Genomic DNA, 23,676 nt, shown 5'->3' on the forward strand with positions numbered 1-23,676 from the left:
CCGCGTTAAGAGTTTGACAAGGGAGGGGGGTCTGTTCTGGCACCCGGGAAGCTGATCCAGCCACGAGGCAGAAAGGTTTTAGTGGAAAGCAAGATAACAGAGTTGGAAGGGACCCTAGAGGTCTTCTAGACCAACCCGCCCGCTCAAGCAAGAGACCCGATGCCAGTCTGGACAAAAAAAAAAGACCGTCCAGTGTCTCTTCTTCAAAACCTCCAGTGACGGAGCACCCATAATTTCTGGTGGTAAGGCTGACTAATTATTCTCACTCCTTATTTTGAGTACAGATCTCAGGATAACAGAAGTTGCAAGGGACCTTAGAGGTCCTCTAGTCTACTCCAGCCTCCTACTCAAGCAGACTTTTATTACACCATTCCGGACAAATAGCTGTCCAGTCTCTTCTTGAAAACCTCCACCGAGGGGCTGACCCCAACTGGCTCTTGCCCAGATTCACACGTGCTCTGACACTCTCGGTCAGCGCACGCCTTCCCTCCCCTCCCGTGCCACCAACTCCCCGAGCTTGACATCCAGGTCTGTCCGGAGCGCAACCCCCTCGGAATTCCTCCGGCGTCCCGCGACGGCGTTCCTTCCCAGACCTTGGTGCCCGCGGGCGACCTCTTCGCCCCACCCCTCGGCCGAACCTTTCTAGGCCCCAGCTCTGCCCCGCTGGAGAGGGGAGGGGGGGGTCAAGCCCCGCGGAAGGCAAGCGGGCAAGCATCGTCCCGTCTCTGAGGTAGACTGCTGCTGGAGCTGGAGGCTCGGAGAGAGGGCAGCGGAGAGCGGCTCGGCCAAACCTTTCTAGTCCCCCAGCCTGAGCCCTGCCGCACAAGAGAGGGCGGGGGTGGGGGTCAGCCCTGCGGAAGGCAAGCGGGCGAGCATCTCCCTCTGTATAGGGTAGACTGCTGCTGGAGCTGGAGGCTCGGAGGGAGGGCAGCGGAGAGCGGCTTGGCCGAACCTTTCTAGCCCCCAGCCCTGCCGCACTAGAGAGGGGTGGGTCAGCCCCGCGGAAGGCAAGCGGACGAGCATCTCACTCTGTATAGGGTAGACTGCTGCTGGAGCTGGAGGCTCGGAGGGAGGGCAGCGGAGAGCGGCTCGGCCGAACCTTTCTAGCCCCCCAGCCCGAGCCCTGCCGCGCTAGAGAGGGCGGGGTGGGGGGGGGGTCAGCCCCGCGGAAGGCAAGCGGGCGAGCACCTCACTCTGTATAGGGTAGAGTGCTGCTGGAGCTGGAGGCTCGGAGGGAGGGCAGGGGAGAGCGGAGAGCAGCTCGGCCTCTTCTCCTCCGCTTGCCCCCCCCGTCCCATCAAGCGGCCCCTCCCGCCCAACTTACTGCAGTCGTCGGACTCGTAGCCGTCGGCCGCCTCCTCTTCCTCCTCCTGGCGGGCCGGCGGGGGCGGCTGATGGGTAAGGGAGTCGTGCTGCTGCTGCTGCTGGGGCGGCTGGGGCAGCGGGTGGTGACGCTGGTCGGGTGGCGCCGTCGGGGCGTCTCCGCTGCCGTAGGCGCCGAAGAGCTGGTCCAGGTCCTCCTCGTCGTCCCGCGGCGGGGGCGTCCCGGACGGGCTGGGCGGGCCGGCCGAGGCGGAGACGCGGCGCTGGCTCTGGCTGCGGCTCAGCGGCGCGGCGGCGGCGGGGAGGCCGCGCGGGAAGCGCGGGAAGTAGTCGGAGATCTGCTTGATGGGGCGGATGGGACCCGGGCAGACGTCGATGGCCATGTGCTCCTGGATGCTGATGGGCGGCTTGTCGCCTTTGCGGAGGCTCATGCGGCCGGCTCCCGCAGGGGCGCCCGGCGGAGCAGGAGCAGGAGCAGGAGGAGGAGGAGGCTGCGGGGCCCGCCGCCGGCGCCGCCAGGAGCCCGGAGAGGCGGTCGCCAGCCCGGCCCTGCCAAGCCGAGCGTCCCGGCACGCCGCTGTCTGCTGGAGGGCGGCTGGGAGGGACGGAGCGAGGCTGGCGGCGGCGGCGGGCGGCGGGCTGGGCACAGGCAGGGGGTGGGCGTTGAGGGTGATGTCACCGGCTCTCGCCGCCCAGCCCTGCCCGGCTCTGCCCAGCTGAGCCGAGCGGAGCTGAGAAGGGCCGCGCGGGGGGAGCCCCAGCCTCGCCCGACCCGGCCCGACCCGACCCTCTCACCGGAGACGGGACGCTGGAGGGGAGGGGGAGTGGTCAGCCCCGCGGAAGGCAAGCGGGCGAGCGTCACACTCTGTATAGGGTAGAGTGCTGCTGGAGCTGGAGGCTCGGAGGGAGGGCAGCGGAGAGCGGCTCGGCCGAACCTTTCTAGTCCCCAGCCCTGCCGCGCTCGAGAGGGGAGGGGGGGGCGGTAAGCTCCGCGGAAGGCAAGCGGGCGAGCATCACACTCTGTATAGGGTAGACTGCTGGGGGAGCTGGAGGCTCGGAGGGAGGGCAGGGGAAGGCGGAGAGCGGCTCGGCCGAACCTTCTAGTTCACAGCTCTGCCCCGCTGGAGAGGGGGGGGGTCAGCCCCGCGGAAGGCAAGCGGGCGTGGATCGTAGGGTAGACTGCCGCTGGAGCTGGAGGCTCGGAGGGAGGGCAGCGGAGAGCGGCTCGGCCGAACCTTTCTAGCCCCCAGCCCCAGCCCTGCCACGCTAGAGAGGGCAGGAGGGGGGGTCAGCCCCGTGGAAGGCAAGCGGGCGAGCATCACACTCTGTATAGGGTAGACTGCTGGGGGAGCTGGAGGCTCGGAGGGAGGGCAGGGGAAGGGGGAGAGCGGCTCGAACCTTCTAGGCCCCAGCTCTGCCCCGCTGGAGAGGGGGGGTCAGCCCCGCGGAAGGCAAGCGGGCGTGGATCGTACTCTGCATAGGGTAGACTGCTGCTGGAGCTGGAGGCTCGGAGGGAGGGCAGCGGAGAGCGGCTCGGCCGAACCTTTCTAGCCCCCAGCTCTGCCGCGCTAGAGAGGGGAGGGGGGGTCAGCTCCGCGGAAGGCAAGCGGGCGAGCATCACACTCTGTATAGGGTAGACTGCTGCTGGAGCTGGAGGCTCGGAGGGAGGGCAGGGGAAGGCGGAGAGCGGCGCGGCCGAACCTTTCTACTCCTCAGCCCTGACGCGCTAGAGAGGGGAGGGGGGGTCAGCTCCGCGGAAGGCAAGAGGGCGAGCATCACACTCTGTATAGGGTAGAGTGCTGCTGGAGCTGGAGGCTCGGAGGGAGAGCAGCGGAGAGCGGCTCGGCCGAACCTTTCCAGTCCCCAGCTCCAGCCCTGCAGCGCTAGAGGGGGGGGGGAATCAGCCCCGCGGAAAGCAAGCGGGCGAGCATCACACTCTGTACAGGGTAGACTGCTGCTGGAGCTGGAGGCTCGGAGGGAGGGCAGGGGAAGGCGGAGAGCGGCGCGGCCGAACCTCTCTACGCCCCAGCTCTGCCCCGCTAGAGGAGGGGGGAGGGTCAGCCCCGCGGAAGGCAAGCGGGCGTGGATCGTACTTGTATGGGGTAGACTGCTGCTGGAGCTGGAGGCTCGGAGGGAGGGCAGCGGAAAACGGCTCGGCCGAACCTCTCTAGTCCCCAGCCCCAGTCCTGCCGCGCTAGAGAGGGGGGGTCAGCCCCGCGGAAGGCAAGCGGGCGAGCATCGCACTCTGTATAGAGTTGACTGCTGCTGGAGCTGGAGGCTCGGAGGGAGGGCAAGGGAGAGCGGCGAGCGGCTCGGCCGAACCTTCTAGGTCCCAGCTCTGCCCCGCTGGAGAGGGGGGGGTCAGCCCCGCTGAAGGCAAGCGGACGAGCATCACACTCTGTATAGGGTAGACTGCTGGGGGAGCTGGAGGCTCGGAGGGAGGGCAGGGGAAGGGGGAGAGCGGCTCCGCCGAACCTTTCTAGGCCCCAGCCCTGCCCCGCTAAAGAGAGGAGAGGGGGAGGGGGTCAGCACCGCGGCAGGCAAGCGGGCGAGTACTCTGTATGCAGCTTCTGGGGTAGACTGCTGCTGGAGCTGGAGGCTCGAGGGGAGGGCATGGGAAGGCAGAGAGCAGCTCAGCCAAGCCTGTTTAGCCACCCCACCCCACCCCACCCTTAGCCCTTCTGGGCCAGTTCCTGGGAAGCCAAAGCGCGCGGGTGGTGGGTGGAAGGTTTCCTCCGCTTGGACTCTGGAGTGTCCTGGATAGACTGCTGCTGGAGCTGGAGGCTCGAAGGAAGGGCAGGGTAGGGGTGCCCGAGCCTCTCTAGCCCCCCCCATGCGCCAGCCCAGCCCTGTTAGAGAGGGGAGGGGGGAAGCTCCAGGTGGCCGGAATCCTTTCTCGGAGTGTAAAGCGGAGCGGACGTTTCTGTGGGTTTTAAGACTTGGGGACTTCAACACCCAGAATCCCCTAGCCAGCATGCTTTAAGAGGGGCGGGCTTCCACTCCCAGAATTCCCCAGCCAGGCTGCTTTAAGAGGGGCGGGCTTCCACTCCCAGAATCCCCCAGCCAGCCTGCTTTAAGAGGGGTGGGCTTCCACTCCCAGAATCCTCTAGCCAGCCTGCTTTAAGAGGGGCGGGCTTCCACTCCCAGAATTCCCCAGCCAGGCTGCTTTAAGAGGGGCGGGCTTCCACTCCCAGAATCCCCCAGCCAGCCTGCTTTAAGAGGGGTGGGCTTCCACTCCCAGAATCCTCTAGCCAGCCTGCTTTAAGAGGGGTGGATTTCCACTCCCAGAAGCTCCCAGCCAGCCTGCTTTAAAAGGGGCGGACCTCCACTCCCAGAATTCCCCAGCCAGGCTACATTAAGAGGGCCGGACTTCCACTCCCAGAATCCCCCAGCCACCCTGCTTTAAGAGGGGTGGGCTTCCACTCCCAGAATCCCCCAGCCAGCATGCTTTAAGAGGGGTGGACCTCAATTCCAGGGGTCATAAGTGTAACAAATAGACGTCAGTCAATTTTCAGCACCGCGGTAACTTTGAACGGTCACTAAGCGAGCTGTCAGTAATTCGAGGACCATCTGCAATGGACAGGCACCGAGAATAGATTAATGGAAAACTGTTTCTGTACCTGGTAAACGCAGCGAGATTATTCCATGCGCAAAGATGGAAAAATTTAAATGCCCCCCAGGGACGCGTGGAGAAGAATGACAGGATTTGCAGAGTGGCAAAAGTAAAGCGTTTGATTGGAAGAAGAAAAAAGAACATCTGGCACCTGATGGAAAAATGGCTACAGACATTTTGCTGAAAACTAGGAAAAATGCGATTGATGGCTTTGGCGATTAGAAAGGCTCAGATATGGAAAGTGGGGAGTATCTTCCGGCATTAGAGAACGGATAAAATATAAAATATAAATAACGGCGGTAAAAAAAGATCGGAAGCTGATTGTTTAGGTCTTTCCCTTTCTTTGCCACCTTTTCTGTTATTTCTTTTTAAAAAAAATAATAATAATAATATTTACAGCTAGTCCTTGACGTACAGCCACGATCGAGACCAACGTTGCCGTTGTTAAGCGAGATGGTCGTTAAGTGAGTTTTCCCCCATTTTACGACCTTTCAGGCCACAGTCGTTAAGCTAGTGACACCGTTATTCAGCGAATCTGGCTCCCCCGTTGACGCTGCTCGGTCAGAAAGGTCACAAAAGGGGGATCACGTGACCCGGGGACACTGCGACCGTCATTAATACGGCTCAGTTGCCAAGGGCCCGAATTTTGATCAGGTGACCACACGGGGATGCTGCAACGGTCGTAGTTGTGAAAAAAACAGTCCTAAGTCACTTTTTAAGTGCCGTTGAAACTTGGAACGGTCGCTAAATGAACGATTGTTAAGTCGAGGACTAACTATACTGTTGGGGAATTCTGGGAAATAAAGATGCTCCTACATTGGGAGAGCATGAGATGGTTTAAGGAGCAGATCAACTATCTCTGGCCAAAATGGAGTCAGATTTGCTTCTGAGCTTATGGTAGCGATGACATCCTTGTCAAAAGTTTCTGATAAGATAAAAAAATGCCAAACTTTCTGATAAGATAAAAAAATGCCAAACTTTCAACAGATCATTAAGCGACCGTTCGGAGTTACAACAGCGCTGGAAAAAGTCACTTATTCATCATGATGTAACAAGGTGAGAATTCAAATAGATAAGACGTGCATCCTCAACCTTTAGATCTTGTGATGAATTGGGATAAAGGGAATTGGGGTGGTTTAAAACTTGGAAATTATATAATACCAAATGTTAAATATAAATATTAATGGCAAGCTAAAAATTGGGAGAAAAAAATAACCCAGGACATTGATTGTCTAAAAAGATTGAATGTTAAAACAACTAGGATATGTATGCATGAACTAAAAATTATTGATAAATGTAAGAAAGTTATTTTTGATTGAATCGATATAACAAGAATTGTATTAATTTAAAGATGAGACTGTAAATGCTAAGGGGAAAAGAGGGGAAACGTTTAATGTAACAGTTTGAGATCTGTACTAAAGATATTTGTATGTTATTGAATTATTGACCAACTCAGCCGCCACGTTGCTTTTCAAATATTTAAATGTAAAACTAGAAAACCAATAAAATTTTCTTTTAAAAAAAGTCACTATATTCATCACAGCATCCCCCCCCCCCATGGTCACGTGATCAAAATTTAGATTTATGACGGTCGCGGTGTCCTGGGGTCACGTGATCCCCTTTAGCGACCGTCTGACAAGCAAAGTCAATGGAGAAGCCAGATTCACTTAACAATCTGGTTGCTAGCTTAACAGCTGCAGTGATTCACTGAACAACTGTGGCAAGAAAAAATCATTAAATGGGGCAAAACCCACTTAACCACTGTCGCTTAACTCACTTAACAACTGTTTCACTTAGCAACAGAAATTTTACGCTCAGTTATGGTTGTAAATCCGAGGACTCCCTGTACTGTAAAACTCCTATGCTGTGTTTCGGAGACCGGAAGAAAATATTCAGCTTTAAGGATGGGGAGAGGGTGTCAATTTTGGTTTTTGCCAACTTCTCGTCTTTTTGTACGTGTCACTTCTTTTTTTTTTTCTTCTTCTCAATTTCTCAGTTTGGCAAATCTGTCAAGATTTTTTTTGCTGAACTTGAGGGTTTTTTTCATTTAAAGCAAAGTTTGCAATTCAGATTTGGGTGCCCTTTCGTGTTCATTTCTCCAAACATACATATTTCTGTTGTCAATGCACATACAATGTTTAAAATCCTGGGATACTTTAATTATTTGCACATTCTTTTCATGAATGCATGAGTCTCCGGTACCGTCTTTTCACCAAGATGCAATTTTTTTTTTAAATTGACAACATTGCAAAAGCGAAAGAACTGTGAAAGTTGAATGAGAACTTGGTTCTATTTATGTGCTGGTTTGAAAATCTGGAATTTGGGCTGATGCTGCATTCAAATGCAAAGTAATATTATTATTATTATTTTTGGTCCCACTGCTATTCTGCATTGGTTTTGTAAACCATTCCTGTCTTTGTTGCTTGAGGTTCAAATTAATCCTTTGCTTCGTGTATTTTTCTATTTATTTTTCTCTCTACTTATTTCTCTTTCTGACTAGGTATGTTTGCAAGTCTTTCTTGTTTTAAAAAAACCTCAATAAAATTATATCATTAACTGCACTAAGAGGGCCCCACATTTCATCCCTGAGCTACAAATAATCTCTTCCATTAGATAATTTTTTTAAAAAAAAATATCCTTCAGCACCAGTAGTCCTCGACTTACGACTACCATTGAGTCCAAAATTTCTGTTGCTAAGAGAAGCTGTTGTTAACTGAAACAGTTGTTAAGTGAATAGTCTTTGACTTACGACCACAACTGAGTCCAAAATTTCTGTTGCTAAGCGAGACAGTTGTTAGAGTCAGTTAAGCAACAGTTGTTAAGTGAGACAGTTGTTAAGCGAGACAGTTGTTAAGTGAGACAATTAAGTGAAACAGTCATCAAGCAAGAGTTGTTAAGTGAGACAGTTGTTAAGAGATACAATTAAGTCAGACAATTGAGACAGTTGTTAACCGACAGTTGTTAAGTGAGACACTTAAGTGAGCCAGTCGTTAGGTGAGAGTTGTTAAGCGAGACAGTTGTTAAGTGAGTAGTCCTCAACTTACGACCACAATTGAGCCTAAAGTGTGTTGCTAAGCGAGACATTGGTGAAGTGAGCTTTGCTTCATTTTACAACCTTCCTTGCCACAGTTCTTAAGCGAATCCCTGCAGTTGTTCAGTTAGTAACACAACTGTGCAGTGAACCTGCCTTCCCCGTTGAATTTGTTTGTCCGAAGTGCCGTTGTAACGTCAAACAGTCACTAAACAAACTGTTGTAAGTCGAGGTCTATTTGTAAAGCGGGGTATTTTTTAAAAAAAAGAGAGAGAGAGAGAATGAAGCCACGCTTCAGACAGAATCTGTAGCTTCATTTCTGCAGCTCAGACGCAAAACCTGATTAAGCCTTGGACTCTGCAGGAAGACTTGGGTGCTGTATTTCATCAGCCCTTGTTAGCGCAATTCCACCTAATTGTAAGGCATCACTCAGCAGCAACTCTCACTTCGGGAGGTTATGAGGAGCGTCCTGCTCTTTGCACAAACACAAGCCTGCACACACCCTTCGGAAAAAAAGAGATGGGCTACAGGTGGTTCTCGAACTATAACCGGCATCCCAAAGGTGCTTTTTCAGGAGACCAAGTGGACTTCCTTGCTTTTTTTCTTTGAAGAGGTTTCGCTTCTCTTCCAAGAAGCTTCTTCCGCTTCTTGGTAGGGAATGGGAGGATTTATACTCCTTGCAGACAGCCGGTCATTTGCATTCTTTTATAGAGAGTCCTTGAGGCTACTTAGAGATTTACCTGTGTCCATCGTTCCCCTATAGTCGTTCCCGTATAGTCAAGGCTATGGTCTTCCCAGTTGCAATGTATGGCAGTGAAAGCTGGACCATAAGAAAGGCTGAGCGCCAAAGAATTGAAGCCTTTGAACTGTGGTGCTGGAGAAGACTCCTGCGAGTCCCTTGGACTGCAAGGCGATCAAACCAGTCAGTCCTAGAGGAGATCAATCCTGACTGCTCTTTAGAAGGCCAGATCCTGAAGCTAAAACTCAAATACTTTGGCCACCTAATGAGAAGGAAGGACTCACTGGAGAAGAGCCTAATGCTGGGGAAGATCGAGGGCAATAGAAGAAGGGGACGACAGAGAACGAGGTGGCTGGATGGAGTCACTGAAGTAGGAGGCGTGAGCTTAAATGGACTCCAGCAGATGGTAGAGGACAGGAAGGCCTGGAGGAACGTTGTCCATAGGGTCGCGATGGGTCGGACACGACTTCGCAGCTAACAACAACAACAACATCGTTCCCCTGAGTGGTGCCAGTGGGTGCGGAGCCTTCTTGGAACCGCTGAAAGGACCGTGTTGTAGACCGGAGATAGATGATGTCGTGTCCCTCCCCCCTCTGTTGAGGGAAGGGCTGTTCACTTTTGACCTAGATGGCCTCTTTTCAGATCTGTGCATTGCGGAAACAAAACAACTACTTCACAAATGCAGGGCACAATATAGGAGGAACAACCCATCAGGACAAGGGTCAGCAGGCCCTCTGCATTTAAGAGACGAAGGCCGCTCTTTCGAAGACAGTAGAGACTACATTTTGGACAGAGACAACCGCTGGTTTGAAAGAGGGGTCAAAGAGGCCATCTAGGTCAAAACTGAACAGCCCTTGTCGGAGATGGTATAGTAGGGTCACCTGCTTGGGCGGGGGTTGGACTAGATGACCTACAAGGTCCCTGCCAACTCTGTTATTCTATTCTATTCTAATCAAGGAGAGAAGCAACCTGGAACTAAGGAGAAATTTCCTGATAGCCAGAACAATGAACTAGTGCAGGGGTCGGCAACCTTGGCTCTTTTATGACTCGCGGACTTCAACTCCCAGAATTCCTGAGCCAGCTACGCTGGCTCAGGAATTCTGGGAGTTGAAGTCCGCGAGTCATAAAAGAGCCAAGGTTGCCGACCCCTGAACTAGTGCAACGACTTGCCTCCAGAAGTTGTAAATGCTCCAACTTTGGAGGTATTTAAGAGGAGACTGGACAACCATTGGTCTGAAATGGTATAGGGTCTCCTGCCTGAGCAAGGGTTTGGACTAGATGTCCTCCAAGGTCCCTTCCAACCCTATGGTTCTATTTTCTATGAGATGGGCTAGTCAGGTAATCCAGTGTCTTTCAAACTTGGCAACGTAAAGCATGCTGGCTGTGGAATTCTGGGAGTTGAAATCCACCCATCTTAAAGCAGGCTGGCTGTGGAATTCTGGGAATTGAAGTCCACCCATCTTAAAGCAGGCTGGCTGGGGAATTCTGGGAGTTGATGTCTACAAATCTTAAAGTTGCCCAGGTTGGGAAAACACTGCATTAAGGAACAGAGAAGAAATATTTTGCTCACAACAGCAAGGATGGGGAATTAATTCTGCCTTCCAATCTCTGTTCAGGGAGTCTGTTTTCCTTCATCAAATCGCATTTCTTGGAACCAGCCCAACAGAACGGCATTAAGTGAGATTTCACCCAACCTCAATCCCAACCCAGATGAGAATTCATATCTGGGGTGGATAAGTGCAAAAGAAAATGGTATTTAAATGCATTGTGTTTTTTTTGTTTTTCTCGCGTGAGAGATGGAGCGAAAATGTGACTCGGCATATGAGAATGGGAAAAATTAGGGAGGAGGTGTTTGGGGGCGGGAAAGAAATAAACTGGGGTGTCAGACAGAACATGAGACATCTGAGAGAAAGGGGAGGAAAAAAAAGGTTTCTGAAAAGAAAGAGGTAACAGCCCGATTTAAATTTGTACTATGGGCACTGTTTAATCATGTTTTAATAATTTTAACTTTTGTATCTGTCTTTTACGTATTGCCCTGTTAACCGCCCTGAGTCTCTTGAGAGAAGGGCGGTATATAAATTAAATAAATAAATAAATAAATAGATTGGCAGACAATTTTTCCCTAAGATTTTTTCCCCCTGTAAAAGCAGAATTGCACATTAAAAAAGGGAATGCAGAGTCCTTGCCTTGCGACAAAAATTGGGACTGTTATTTCCGCTGCTAGGCAAAGTGGTTGTTAAGTGACTCGCCCTCAGTGACTTTCTTTTGCCGTGGTTGTTAAGCAAAACACTGTAAAAATTGGGACTGTTATTTCCGCTGCTAGGCAAAGTGGTTGTTAAGTGACTCGCCCTCAGTGACTTTCTTTTGCCGTGGTTGTTAAGCAAAACACTGCAGGGATTGAGTGAATCATGGATCACTGTTGAGTCCTTAAGCAAATCTAGCTGTCCCTAATAACTTGGTTTGTCAGACGTCGGCTAGGTCACAAAATGTCATCACTTGACCCCAGGACTCTGCAATTGTTAATAAATAATAATAATAATAATAATAATAATAATAATAATAATAATAATAATAAATAATAATAATAATAAATAATAATAATAAATAATAATAATAAATAATAATGATAATAATAATAAATAATAATAATAATAATAATAATAATAATAATAATAATAATAATAATAATAATAATAATAGCAGTAGCAGCAGCTAAATTAATCCACTGGGCATTGTGTAAAAAATAGAACTTAATAATAATAATAATAATAATAATAATAATAATAATAATAATAAGAAGAAGAAGAAGAAGAAGAAGAAGAAGAAGAAGAAGAAGAAGTTGGAAGGGACCTTGGAGGTCATCTAGTCACACTTGCCTGTGTCCGAAAAGTCGTGGGAACATAGGGTGGAAAAAGTTGTTGAGAATGAGAGGGTGAAGATCTTGTGGGACTTCGGACTACAGACAGATCGCCATTTGGAACACAACACGCCAGATATCGCAGTCGTAGAGAACCAAAGCATACAGTTGATTGATATCGATGTACCAGGAGATGCCAGAGTCGAAGAAAAAGAAATGGAAAAAGTTAAAAAAATACTGTGACCTGGCCATCGGAACTGCGCGATTATGGATGAAACGCGTAACAGTGACACCCATTGTCATTGGGGCACTGGGAACTATGTCCAAAAACATTGCAAAATACAGCAAGAAATTGCAGCTTCCTGCAATAACTCCAGCAGCGCTACAAAAAACTGCGCTACTCGGAACATCTCACATTTTAAGGAGGTACCTGGCTAAGACGCTGGCAGCAACCTGTGTCAACCATCAGGGCCAGTCAATTTGAATGTTCAGTTGACTAAGATTCATGTTTAATGAACTCCAGCCCACACTGGAGGGGGTTCCCACTCATCCGATGACAACTCCAAGGACGAACCCCTGGTAAAGTGGACCCATTGCGCCCCCTCACCAGAACTGGTAACGGTATTCAAAGCACTCCATGGCATGGGGCCGGAGTACCTCAGGGAACATCTGCTGCCGGCATCAAGCTCCCTGCGCCCTGTGCGTTCCCACAGAGAGGGCCTCCTCAGGGTGCCACCGATCAGAGAATGTCGATTGGTGGCCCCCAGGGGGAGATCCTTCTCTGTGGGCGCTCCGGAGCTGTGGAATCAGCTACCGGTAGAGCTCCGGATGGCGCCCGATCTTCGCTCCTTTCGCCGCGATCTCAAGACATTTTTGTTTGTACAAGCCGGCCTAGCCTGAGGGGGAGTGTTGGGGTTGTTTTATTTTTTGTTTTTTAATTTTTCTGGGGGTTTTTAGCGTTGTATCATATTGTTTTTAACTAGGGCAATTGTTTAATCTGTTTTTAATGTTTGTATTGGTTATTTTATTCTGCCCTGTGAACCGCCCTGAGTCCTCAGGGAGAAGGGCGGTATATAAATGTTATTAAATTAATTAAATTAAATTAACAGTAAAATTGTTAGCCCCAGGCATGCCTGAAACCGTAGAAGTCAGGGCGCTAATTGACTCTGCTTGCGCCCGCTGCCTTATTAGCCCAATGTTAGTGGGGAAGTTAGGAATTCCGGGGAGATAAGTCTGGTTGGGAATGTATATACCCTCCCAACCAATCCCGTAGGATCTGCATCCATTGGTGGTGTCCATTTTGAATTCGCTTTTCAAATTCACTAGTACTAACCCTAAGTGGGTTTTCCCAGGGGGTTGGACTAGATGACCTCCAAGGTCCCTTCCAACTTTATTATTTTATTATTATTATTGTTGTTGTTGTTTGTTGTTGTTGTTGTTGTTATTATTATTATTATTCCCGCCAATGGGATTTACCCATGTACTTCACCAGGAAACATAAATAAGGCAACTTAAGAAAAATGCACTCTCCTAACCGTTCCCATGGGCTCCGAATCCGGTGGTGATGTCGTCCATTTCCCTCTACAAATTCACGGGGACCTAACCTTAACCCTAAGTGGGTTTCCCCATGTATTTCACCACAAAACATAGATAAGAAGTCTTAATTAAAATGAACTCTCCTAACCGTTCCCATGGGCTCTGAGTCCGGTGGGGCATGCCCGCCACCTTAGCAACGCTACCAATTCAACTCACCCTGGGGGACCACGTAGAGACTGTAACACCTGTGGTAACCCCTGGCATGGAATGTCCCATAATCCTGGGCATGGCGTGGCTAGCCAAGTGGAACCCGCGGGTGGACTGGAGAACGGCAGAGCTTAGAATCCCAAAAGGGGAATCAACCAAGGCACCAGCCCAGCTCAACACCAAGTGAAGTCCTGGCCAAGAAAGCTGCAATAGGGGGGAGAAAATGAAGCACCCCAAATACCGGAGGAGTATAGAGACCTGGCTGAAGTATTCAGCGAGGAAAGGTCTGATGAATTGCCACCTCATCAGCCCACAGACTCTGCAAGAGATAAAACCAGGTGCGAAACTTCCCAAGCCTAGATGGAGGGTTTGTGTCACTGTAAGTTGGGACGCGGTGGCTCAGTGGGTTAGGACACTGAGCTTGTCAGTCAGAAGGTCGGCAGTTTGGCGGGTCGAATCCCGAATGCTGCTTAGCAGAGTGAGCGCCTGTTACTCGTCCCAGCTTCTGCCAACCTAGCAGTTCGAAAGCATGTAAAAATGCAAGTAGAAAAATAGGGACCACTACGGTGGGAAGGTAACAGCGTTCCGTGCGCCTTTGACGTCTAGTCATGCCGGCCACATGACCACGGAGACGTCCTCAGACAAGCGCTGGCTCTTCGGCTTTGAAACGGAGATGAGCACCACCTCTAGAGTCGGAAACGACTAGCACGCACGTGCGGGGGAATCTTTAAGTTGGGGGTGGGGGCATGAAGGGAGGCTCAGCCAATCTCAACGTATACATGGTTGTACTTTGACAATAAAGGTTCATTCACAGATTCCATAAGCCCAAAAGAACAGGAAGAAATGCAGAAATTCATAGACAAAAAATTAGAAAGGGGTTTCATTCAGCCGGCAAAGCCAAAAACATCCGCCCCTGTGCTATTTCGATTGAAGAAAGGTGGAACTCTTCGCCTCTGTGTGGATTATAGAGCTCTGAACGCAATAAGCAAAAGCAATCTATACCCCTTATGAAGGACATGTTCTCCCACCTTGTTGTGATTCCTCGCCAGCCAGTGGATCCGGCAGCTGAGTCTGAGGAAGCAGAGGAGGAGGGGCCTGGAGTGAAATTAGAGTCAGAGGAAGGCTCTGAGGAGCTCCAAGACTTACAGTCAGACGAAGAGCCTGGCCCCCTCTACTCCCGCTCAGGCTGAGACACAGCTGTGCTGGGAGCCTGAGTTGGATGGTGATGAAGCACAGCTGGGAGAAATCCAGGATGCACGAAAGCACCAGCAAGAGAAGCGAGTAGGAGAGAGGAATGCAATGGGGCGGCTCCAAAGGCAAAGGAGAAGGCATTAGGAAACCACGCCTTGGCTGAATTATAAAAGGGAAGGTGTGGGAGGTGCTGGTTGCTGAAGGCAACTGTTCGTGTTGAAGATGGACTTTCTGTGGACTGTTTGTTTGCCTTGGACATTGACTCAGGTCTGTGAGAATAAAAGGGGTTGGTTTTTTCTTGCGGTTCCTGCTTGTTTCTTGGAAGAGGGGTTTTCTCCTTGTGAGCATAACAAGGACTCCCGTAGGCTGGGAGAGAACACACCTTTCAAAGGGGAAGATTTTCACCGAACTGGACTTAAGAGAAGCTTACTACCGAATCAGAAGAAAGGAGGGGGACGAGTGGAAAACCACCTTCAATTGTCCCTTGAGGTGTTACCAATTCCGGGTTTTACCTTTTGGGCTGCAAGGGGCTCCCGCTGTATTCATGCAGCTGATAAATGACGTGCTAAGGGAGCACCTGTACAAAGGGGTACTCGTTTACCTGGATGACATCCTTATATTCACTGAGACCATGGATGAACATGTCAAACTGGTCAGGACAGTCCTAAATAAACTACGGGCAGCTCACCTCTATGCAAAACTTTCTAAGTGTGAGTTTCATAAGGATAAAATTGACTATCTGGGATACCGCATATCCCCAGAGGGCATACAAATGGACCCCGAGAAAGTCCAAGCAGTGCTAGGATGGGCGCCACCCCGCACAAGGAAGCAACTGCAGAGCTTCCTGCGGTTCACTAACTTTTACCAACAATTTATTCCCTCCTTTGCCCAAACAGCTTTACCAATTACGAACGTACTGGAATCCAGAGGGGAGGGAAAACCCAAGCCAAGCCAGCCATTCAAATGGACAGTGGAATGCCAAGCCGCATTCGAGAGGCTGAAAAAGCTGTTTTCCGTAGAACCGGTTCTAAGGCACCCCGACACCAACAAGCCCTTTGTAATTCAGGCAGATGCCCAGCGACGTAGCGGTGGGGGCTGTACTTTTGCAAGAGAACGACAAAGGGGCATTAGAGCCCTGTGCCTATATGTCGAGAAAACTCACCAAAAAGGAATAGAGATGGGCAGTCTGGGAAAAAGAGGCATACGCAGTACGATGGGCTCTCCTCACCTGGCGGCACTTTTTGGAGGGGAACAAAATTCCATTCCAAGTGTGGACCGACAAGAAAAATCTGGACGCACTAAAAATGCCCAGGAAACTTACCCCTAAGCAAGCACGGTGGTCACAACACTTCCACTGCTTTAATTTCACACTGAAACACCTGCCCGGGCGGGGGGCGGGATGGACTTCCTGACAGATGCATTATCCAGAATGCCACAATATAATAGCCCTCGGGCTAGTATAACAAAGCTGCTCATGCCACAAGCACAACTGGCAACACGAGTAACTACCCAAGCACATGCCAAACTCCAAAAGATGTTAGTGAGTCAGGCAGGAATTGAATTTAGAAAAGCACTAGAAACCGACAAATGGTTCCTAAGCCACAAAAAAAAAAAAACAGTGCACAATCACAGATGGTCTACCCTGGGTTGGAGAGAAGTTATACATACCTAAAAGTCAGAGACTGGCATTCATGCAGCTTTGCCACGATTCAAAATCTGCAGGCCATTTTGGGTTTGTGAAAACTCCACACCTAGTTAAAAGGCAATTTTGGTGGCCAATTTGTGCTTCAGCAAAAAGATTGCAAGGGAAGTCACCTCGGCACCTTGGAAAGACATCTTTATGGACTTCATAGTGGAACTACCAGATAGCATCATCATCATCATCATTATTATCATCATTATCATCATCATTATTATTATTATTATTATTATTATTATTATTATTATTATTATTATTATTATTATTCACTCTGTGCTCCATCCATAGCTAAGCAACTGGTTGTAAGCCGAGGACCACGCATCCAAGTTTCGCATTTGATCCCAAACAAGCCCAGGGCCTCTTTTTTTCCCACCTTATACATCGGAGAATGAAGAATTAAAAAACAGAAATCCGAGCAAAAAAAAAGGCAGATGTTTGCAACGCAACGCTTGCAACTGCCAAGCTAAAACTAATTGCAAACGTTGATTTTGCACAGAGCTTTTAAAAGACAATATGTACGGTTGCAGGCGGGCAAAGGGGGAAAGCGGAAAGCCAATTATTTAAAAACCTTGAGATTGAATGCAGATCAAAAGGTGCAGATATATATAGAGAGAGCAAGCTTGCCGGATGAGGCGTGCGAACAATGCCGCGATTTTCTTAGCCGGCGCGGTGGAAAAGCTGCTTTCAATACCAGACATCAATGACAAGCTGGAGGCCACAAAAGACAACTTTGCAGTGATGATTAAGTACCGCATTATCCTGGATGGGTTTTCCACCTAACGGGGAGGAGTGAGGAGGAGGGAAATACTAACAGAAGCAGCATTGATGGAAAAGTGGAGGAAGGACGAGACAGTTAAGGTTTATGGCACTGCAATGTGAAGGAGACAAGAGGCAGAGGTGGGGAAGGGACCTTGAAATCCATTGTCCTGGGCGGATGGGCGTCTCAGCAGCCTCTCCAAGTTCCTTTTTGAGAGGCTCCAGCTTCGTCTTCATTTGTGCGAAGAGCTCAGATGGAACACAATTGGCTGGGAAGGCGGCACCTCGAGAAACACAAAATGTTCCCGGCTCAGAATGTGACTCACTCAATCAATCTGAAAAGAGCTGGAAGGGACCTTGGAGGTCTTCAAGTCCAACCCCCTGCTCTAGCAGGAGATCCCCTATACCATTTCAGACGGGGTGGCTGCCCAGCCTTTTCTTGAAACCCTCCAGTGCTGGAAGCACCTACAAACTTCTGAAGGCAAGCTGTCATACTGGTTAATTGCTCTCCCCGTTTGGAAGTTTCTCCTTAGTTCTAGGTTGGATCTAGGCTAGCTTGCTCGCTGGTGAAGCGGGCACAGCAGCGCCTGCATTTTCTGCGTCGCGTGAGAAAAGCACATCTTCCTTCCCCTGTCCTGACCACTTTCTACAGAGGGACGATCGAGAGCATCCTGTCATACAGCATCACGGTCTGGTTTGGAAGCATCCCTGCTTCGGACAGGACGGCGGTGTGGAGAGTGGTGAGGACGGCAGAAATGATCCTTGGTAATTTACTTCCTTCTATCCAGGACGTGGCAGATAACAATGGTCCAGCAGGGTCCCCAAGATTGTCTGGGACGCTGCCCAATCCTCTTCACGACCTGTTTTCCTTCTTACCTTCTGGGACGAGTGGGCTCCGTGGTTATCCGGAGAACATCTGGATTCAGCCACAATTCTGTTCCATAAGAGCATCAGCCTTGTGAATGCTCAAGTTTCCTCTTTCCGCTACAGCAGAGGTCCCCAACCTTTTGGGCACCAGGGACCGGCTCCGTGGAAAGAGGTTTTTCCACGGACCGGAAGGGGTGTGGTTTTGTGAGCTGCCTGCATCCTGCGGATGGGGCTTTGCTTGTTTGTGCGGACCGGTTGCTGGCATGCCGCGGACCGGTACTGGTCCGCGGACTGGGGGTTAGAGACCCCTGCAGACAGTATGTGTTCAAAATGGACAGCGATTAATATATCACCGGAATGTCCCCATTGTTGAGCAAAGCAGTCGTTAAGGGAATCACACAGTCATCAAGTGAATCTGGCTTCCCCCACTGACTTTGCTTGTTGGAAGGTAGTTCAGAAGGTCGCAAAGGGTGATCACAGGATGCTGCAACTCTTGTAAATGCATGCGGCTTGCCCGAAAAAAACAACACTTGAGGCAGATAATGGGGAGCGTGGTAGGGGAGGGGGGGCTTCCCCAAAGTCAAGATGGCACCACAACTTGCAATTAAAGCCCCACCCCTTTTGAACACACACTATAATAACACAAGCAACAGAAGACTCAAGACTTTAGTTGCCGGGGGTTGCCATCTTGACTTTTCTGATCTGCAAGTAGCCTTGGCAAGTAAAAAGATATAGACATATTTTTTCCATCTAAGGCAGGGTGTGTGTGTGTGTGTGTGTGTGTGTGTGTGTGTGTGTGTGTGTGTGTGTCTTCAGAAGCGGAGCAATGACAGCCAATCTCAGCCATTAAAATAAGAACCATCAGGAGAGCTCCAATATAATAAAAAATACTTTATATGAAACCGACAAGAAACAACGTAAGTTATGCAAAAAAACAAGTTTAAAGAAATCCCTGTTGCAACAACGGTGAAGAGGTAAATTCTCAGGAATGCATAATAACTAGAACAGTGTCTCTTAGCCTGGGCCTTTTTTTAGAGGGGTGGACTTCAACATGGCTGGCTGGTGGAATTCTGGGAGTTGAAGTCCACCCATCTTAAAGGCAGCTCCAATTTTCACCTTCTTTGACCAACATCTATCTGTTCGGAACCCTGGCACCAAATTTATAGAAATCAAATCTAATCCAGCTGCTGAAATGTTTCGGAAATCCAGACTGCGCCAATTCCAGCCCCCAACAGACACCCCCCCTCCCCTTGTCTCTCTTCCTGCCAGATGTTCTAGGTCCCACCAGTCTCCCAGTGAGAAACAGCTGCCTTTTTTTCATCCTCATCCACAGGTGAGATTTGTGGGCCCATCTTCAACCTGCCCTCCCCTCCATTGTAAACCACAATGTAATAATATCCATCTTGTTGCCCGGGACGAAAACCAGGATGGTGTTTTGTGCGGTGTGCAGATGCGAAACAATATTACGCGAGGGCCAGAATTCAAAGTCTCTCTCCTCTGTCCTGGTGCCCCTCTCTGCCATTTCCAAAGAAAAATAGTTTTCGGGGAACCTAAGGAAAAATCTCAGTGTCTGGGGGTCCAAATCCGAGTTGTTTCGACACGGCACCCGCCCTGGGCTGGAAAATCCAATTGCGAGAAGTTTTAAGGCTGCTTTTTTTTTTCCCCCCGGCAGCTCCTGGATGTCAAAGAGGCCGATCGGCTGGTAGCCACGAAGGCGGCTGGTAGCCACGAAGGCAGCGTGGTGACCGAGGGGGGGGGGAGGGGTAAGGTTGTCGCCATATTGCCAGCGGTCCATGTTCTTCCTCCGAATCCCGGATGCAACGTCCACCTCGAGTTCGACGCGGAAGGAGAGTAAGCATCAAGGCAGCAGCCTCGGAGACCGATCATCGCCAGCGGCATTTTAAGATGCGTCTTTTTCCTTTTTAAGAAGAGGTAAACAGGAATCCAATCAGCGCACGGGCCATTTTGGAAAGGAACAAAAGCTGTAATCACCCACTTTTCTCCCAACCAAATCTAGGGTGTTGTGTTTGGTTTTTTTCTCCCACCCTTAGCCAGGAGGAGGGGGAAAAAAAAGGTAATTCCCTTTGCAAATTCTACCCCACTCACCGGGAGCTCTTCGGACAGCATCGCTGTCTTCATGATCACTTTGGTAGCCCTCCGGGGCACTGCAGAGCTCGCTGCCCAGACTGCTCTGGCTTTCTGATTTGGTACTGCCCAAAGGCCGACCGAGGCTCCCGCTTGGCGACTGAGCAGCCTTGCCACTGGAAACTGGAGGAAACAGGAAAAAACAAACAAAGAAACCACTGAACGTGATATTGAGCGGGAAAATCAGCCTGGAGAGGAAGCCCGCAGGGCAAAATCCAGGTGAATAAAAATATAAAATATAAATTGAAGAGCACTAGCCGATCGCACTTAAGACTTATATGCCGCTTTGCAGGGCTTTTCAGCCCTCTCTAAGCGGTTTACAGAGTCAGCCTGTTGCTCCACCACCCCCCCCAACAATCTGGGTCCTCATTTACCGACAAAAGGCTGAGTCAACCTTGAACAGGTCAGGATCGAACTCCTGGCTGTGTGCAGAGTAGGCCTGCAGTGCCGCATTTTAACCACCAGGGCTCCCAAAGGCACAATACTGGAACTATCACTTCATATATGCAACGAAATTTCATTTTAATGCATGCCGATTAGTATACACTCAAAGTGACGAGGAGAGGAGAGGAGAGGAGAGGAGAGGAGAGGAGAGGAGAGGAGAGGAGAGGAGAGAAGAGAAGAGAAGAGAAGAGAAGAGAAGAGAAGAGAAGAGAAGAGAAGAGAAGAGAAGAGAAGATTAAGATAAGACAACATTTAGTGTCATTTTTTTACTGTGGACACAACGGCACACATCAAAAATGAAATTAAGTTGCCCGCTCTCAAAGTGAAACACATACATGACACACACCTAAACATACTATATACAACATATGTATAGACCCACACCCCTACATATACATAACAAATAAATATTAAATACTGTCCATCTTGAATATAAAATGGAAGGAGGAAGCTTGAGAGTTCACAAGATTAATGCTGTATGGAATGAAACTATATAAAATTATTATTCTATTCTATTCATATAGAAGGACAGGCAGAGCCTGGGGGCGGAGTCAAGAGAGGAATCAGCCTAGAATCGTTATGTTCCCACAAATGGTTCAACCCCTCTTCGATTCAGTTGATTCTTATGTAGCACCAATTTGGTGCCGACCGTTAGTTGACTTGATTCTCGTCTAAAAGAAGTCCTTGACGTACAACCATTCATTGATTGACCATTTGAACAGCAATAGCAATAGCCCTCAGACTTATATACCGCTTCACAGCACTTTAAGCAGTTTTACAGAGTCAGCCTATTTGCTCCCAACAATCTGGGTCCTTGTTTTTCCGATTTCGGAAGGATGGAAGGATGAGTCAACCTTGAACTGGTCAGGATCGAACTCCTGGCTGTGGGCAGAGTTAGCCTGCAATGCTGCATTCTAACCACTAGGGCTCCCAAAGGCACAATACTGGAACTATCACTTCATGTAGAAGGCCAGGCAGAGCCTGGGGGCAGAGTCAAGAGAGTAATCAGCCTGGAGTCGTTACGTTCCCACAAATGATTTAAATTCAACCCCTCTTCAATTCTGTTGACTCTTGTTGTTGTTGTTAGCTGCGAAGTCGTGTCCGACCCATCGCGACACCATGGACAATGTTCCTCCAGGCCTTCCTGTCCTCTACCATCTTCTGGAGTCCATTTAAGCTCACGCCTACTGCTTCAGTGACTCCATCCAGCCACCTCCTTCTCTGTCGTCCCCTTCTTCTCTTGCCCTCAACCTTTCCCAGCATTAGGCTCTTCTCCAGTGAGTCCTTCCTTCTCATTAGGTGGCCAAAAGATTTGAGTTTTAGCTTCAGGATCTGGCCTTCTAAAGAGCAGCCAGGATTGATCTCCTCTAGGACTGACCGGTTTGATCGCCTTGCAGTCCAAGGGACTCGCAGGAGTCTTCTCCAGCACCACATTTCAAAGGCCTCCATTCTTTGGCGCTCAACCTTTCTTACGGTCCAACTTTCACTGCCATACATTGCAACTGGGAAGACCATAGCCTTGACTATACGCACTTTTGTTGACAGGGTGATGTCTCTGCTTTTTAGTGTGCTGTCTAGATTTGCCATGGCTTTCCTCCCAAGGAGCAAGCGTCTTTTAATTTCTTGGCTGCAGTCCCCATCTGCAGTGATCTTGGAGCCCAGGAAAATAAAATCTGTCACTACCTCCATTTCTTCCCCATCTGTTTGCCAGGAATTGAGAGGGCCGGATGCCATGATCTTGGTTTTCTTAATGTTAAGTTTCAACCCAAGTTTTGCACTCTCCTTCTTCACCCGCAACACAAGGCTCTTTAGTTCCTCTTCACTTTCTGTTGACTCTTATCTAGTGCCAATTTGGTGCTGACCGGTAGTCGACTTGATTCTTGTCTAAAAGAACCCCTTGACCTACAACCATTCATTTATTGACCATTTATTGAGCACAGCAAATAGCAGTAGCCCTTAGACCTATATACCGCTTCACAGTGCTTTACAGCCCGCTCTAAGCAGTTTACAAAGTCAGCCTGTTGTCACCCCTCCCCCCCAAAAAATCTGGGTCCTCACTTTACTGATCTTAGAAGGATGGAACCTGAGTCAATCTTGAACCGTTCAGGATCGAACACCATGCAGTGGGCAGAGTTACCCTGCAATACTGCATTCTAACAACTGCACCACCACGTATGATTTGATGGATGAATGAATGAATGAATGAATGAATGAATGAATGAATGAATGAACGAACGAACCAAAATCCATTCCCACTGTCAATGCAAATAGAAAGAGAAATTTGGGATGCAGCCAATGGGTTAATTCAGTAACCGCAAGACGTGTGAGATCACAACTACACAAATTTCCACATTTTCGACCAGCGAGTTTGCTCACCAGAGTCTGCTGGCTGTTTCCTGATCTGGAAACTCTTTGATGTCATGGACAAGGACCGATTGTCAAAACTGGAGGAACTGATCTCAGAGTCACTGTCGCTGTCACTGGAGACAACTGCGGGAAAACAAGCAAAATGGTGGGAGGTTAATGCTGTCCTTCCTTTGTCTCACTTAACAACCACACCACTTAATGACAACATTTTAGGTGTTGCGATTCCTTGCCAGCTAGTGGATCCGGCAGCTGAGTCTGAGGAATCGGACGAGGAGGAGGAGGGGCCTGGAGTGACATTAGAGTCAGAGGAAGGCTCCAAGGAGCTCCAAGACTTACAATCAGATGAGGAGCCTGGCCCCTCTACTCGCACTCAGGCTGAGACACAGCTGTGCTGGGAGGCTGAGTTGGACAGCGACGAAGCACAGCTGGGACAAATCCAGGATGCACAAAAGCGGCGGCAAGAGAAGCGAGTAGGACAGAGGGATGCAGTGGGGCGGCTCCAAAGGCAAAGGAGAAGGCATTAGGAAGCCACGTCTTGGCTGAATGCTAAAAGGGAAGGTGTGGGAGGTGCTGGTTGCCGAAGGCAGTCGTTCGTGTTGAGGATAGAGTTTCTGTGGACCGTGTTTGTTTGCCTTGGACATTGACTCAGGTCTGTGAGAATAAAAGGGGTTGGTTTTTCTTGCGGTTCCTGCCTGTTTCTTGGAAGAAGGGTTTCTCCTTGGCTGGGACCGAACAGTAGGTCCCAATTCTGCTTATAATGCAAGGACTACGTATACCTTTTGCTGATGTAATTACCCAACATCCCCCCCCCCCGCCGCCAAAAAAACAGTTTTAAGTTGTGGCCTTTTGCTGACAACAGACCTAGTAGTTAGTAATACAGGTAGTCCTCAACTTACAACCA

The 23,676-nt window shown here is 49.6% G+C and overlaps 2 protein-coding genes across 2 annotated transcripts in view; both read right to left on the reverse strand.

The window, feature by feature from the left end:
• Window positions 1-1,754, reverse strand: part of DOC2B (double C2 domain beta) — a gene marked incomplete at both ends in the record, with an annotated part of 141,985 nt that extends 140,231 nt beyond the window's left edge. The window contains one exon of the mRNA XM_083379832.1: window positions 1,325-1,754. Coding sequence (XP_083235958.1) covers window positions 1,325-1,754 — 430 coding nt within the window. The remainder of the gene's footprint in view (window positions 1-1,324) is intronic.
• A 15,126-nt stretch (window positions 1,755-16,880) lies between these two features.
• The window catches only part of RPH3AL (rabphilin 3A like (without C2 domains)), a gene marked incomplete at both ends in the record, with an annotated part of 37,271 nt that continues 30,475 nt past the window's right edge, over window positions 16,881-23,676 (reverse strand). The window contains 3 exons of the mRNA XM_083350237.1: window positions 16,881-16,972; window positions 19,926-20,087; window positions 22,785-22,898. Of these exons, the coding sequence (XP_083206363.1) occupies window positions 16,881-16,972; window positions 19,926-20,087; window positions 22,785-22,898 (368 nt within the window). The remainder of the gene's footprint in view (window positions 16,973-19,925; window positions 20,088-22,784; window positions 22,899-23,676) is intronic.

Source organism: Vipera ursinii (assembly GCF_947247035.1).
Source record: "Vipera ursinii genome assembly, chromosome: 1".
NCBI lineage: Eukaryota > Metazoa > Chordata > Lepidosauria > Squamata > Viperidae > Vipera > Vipera ursinii.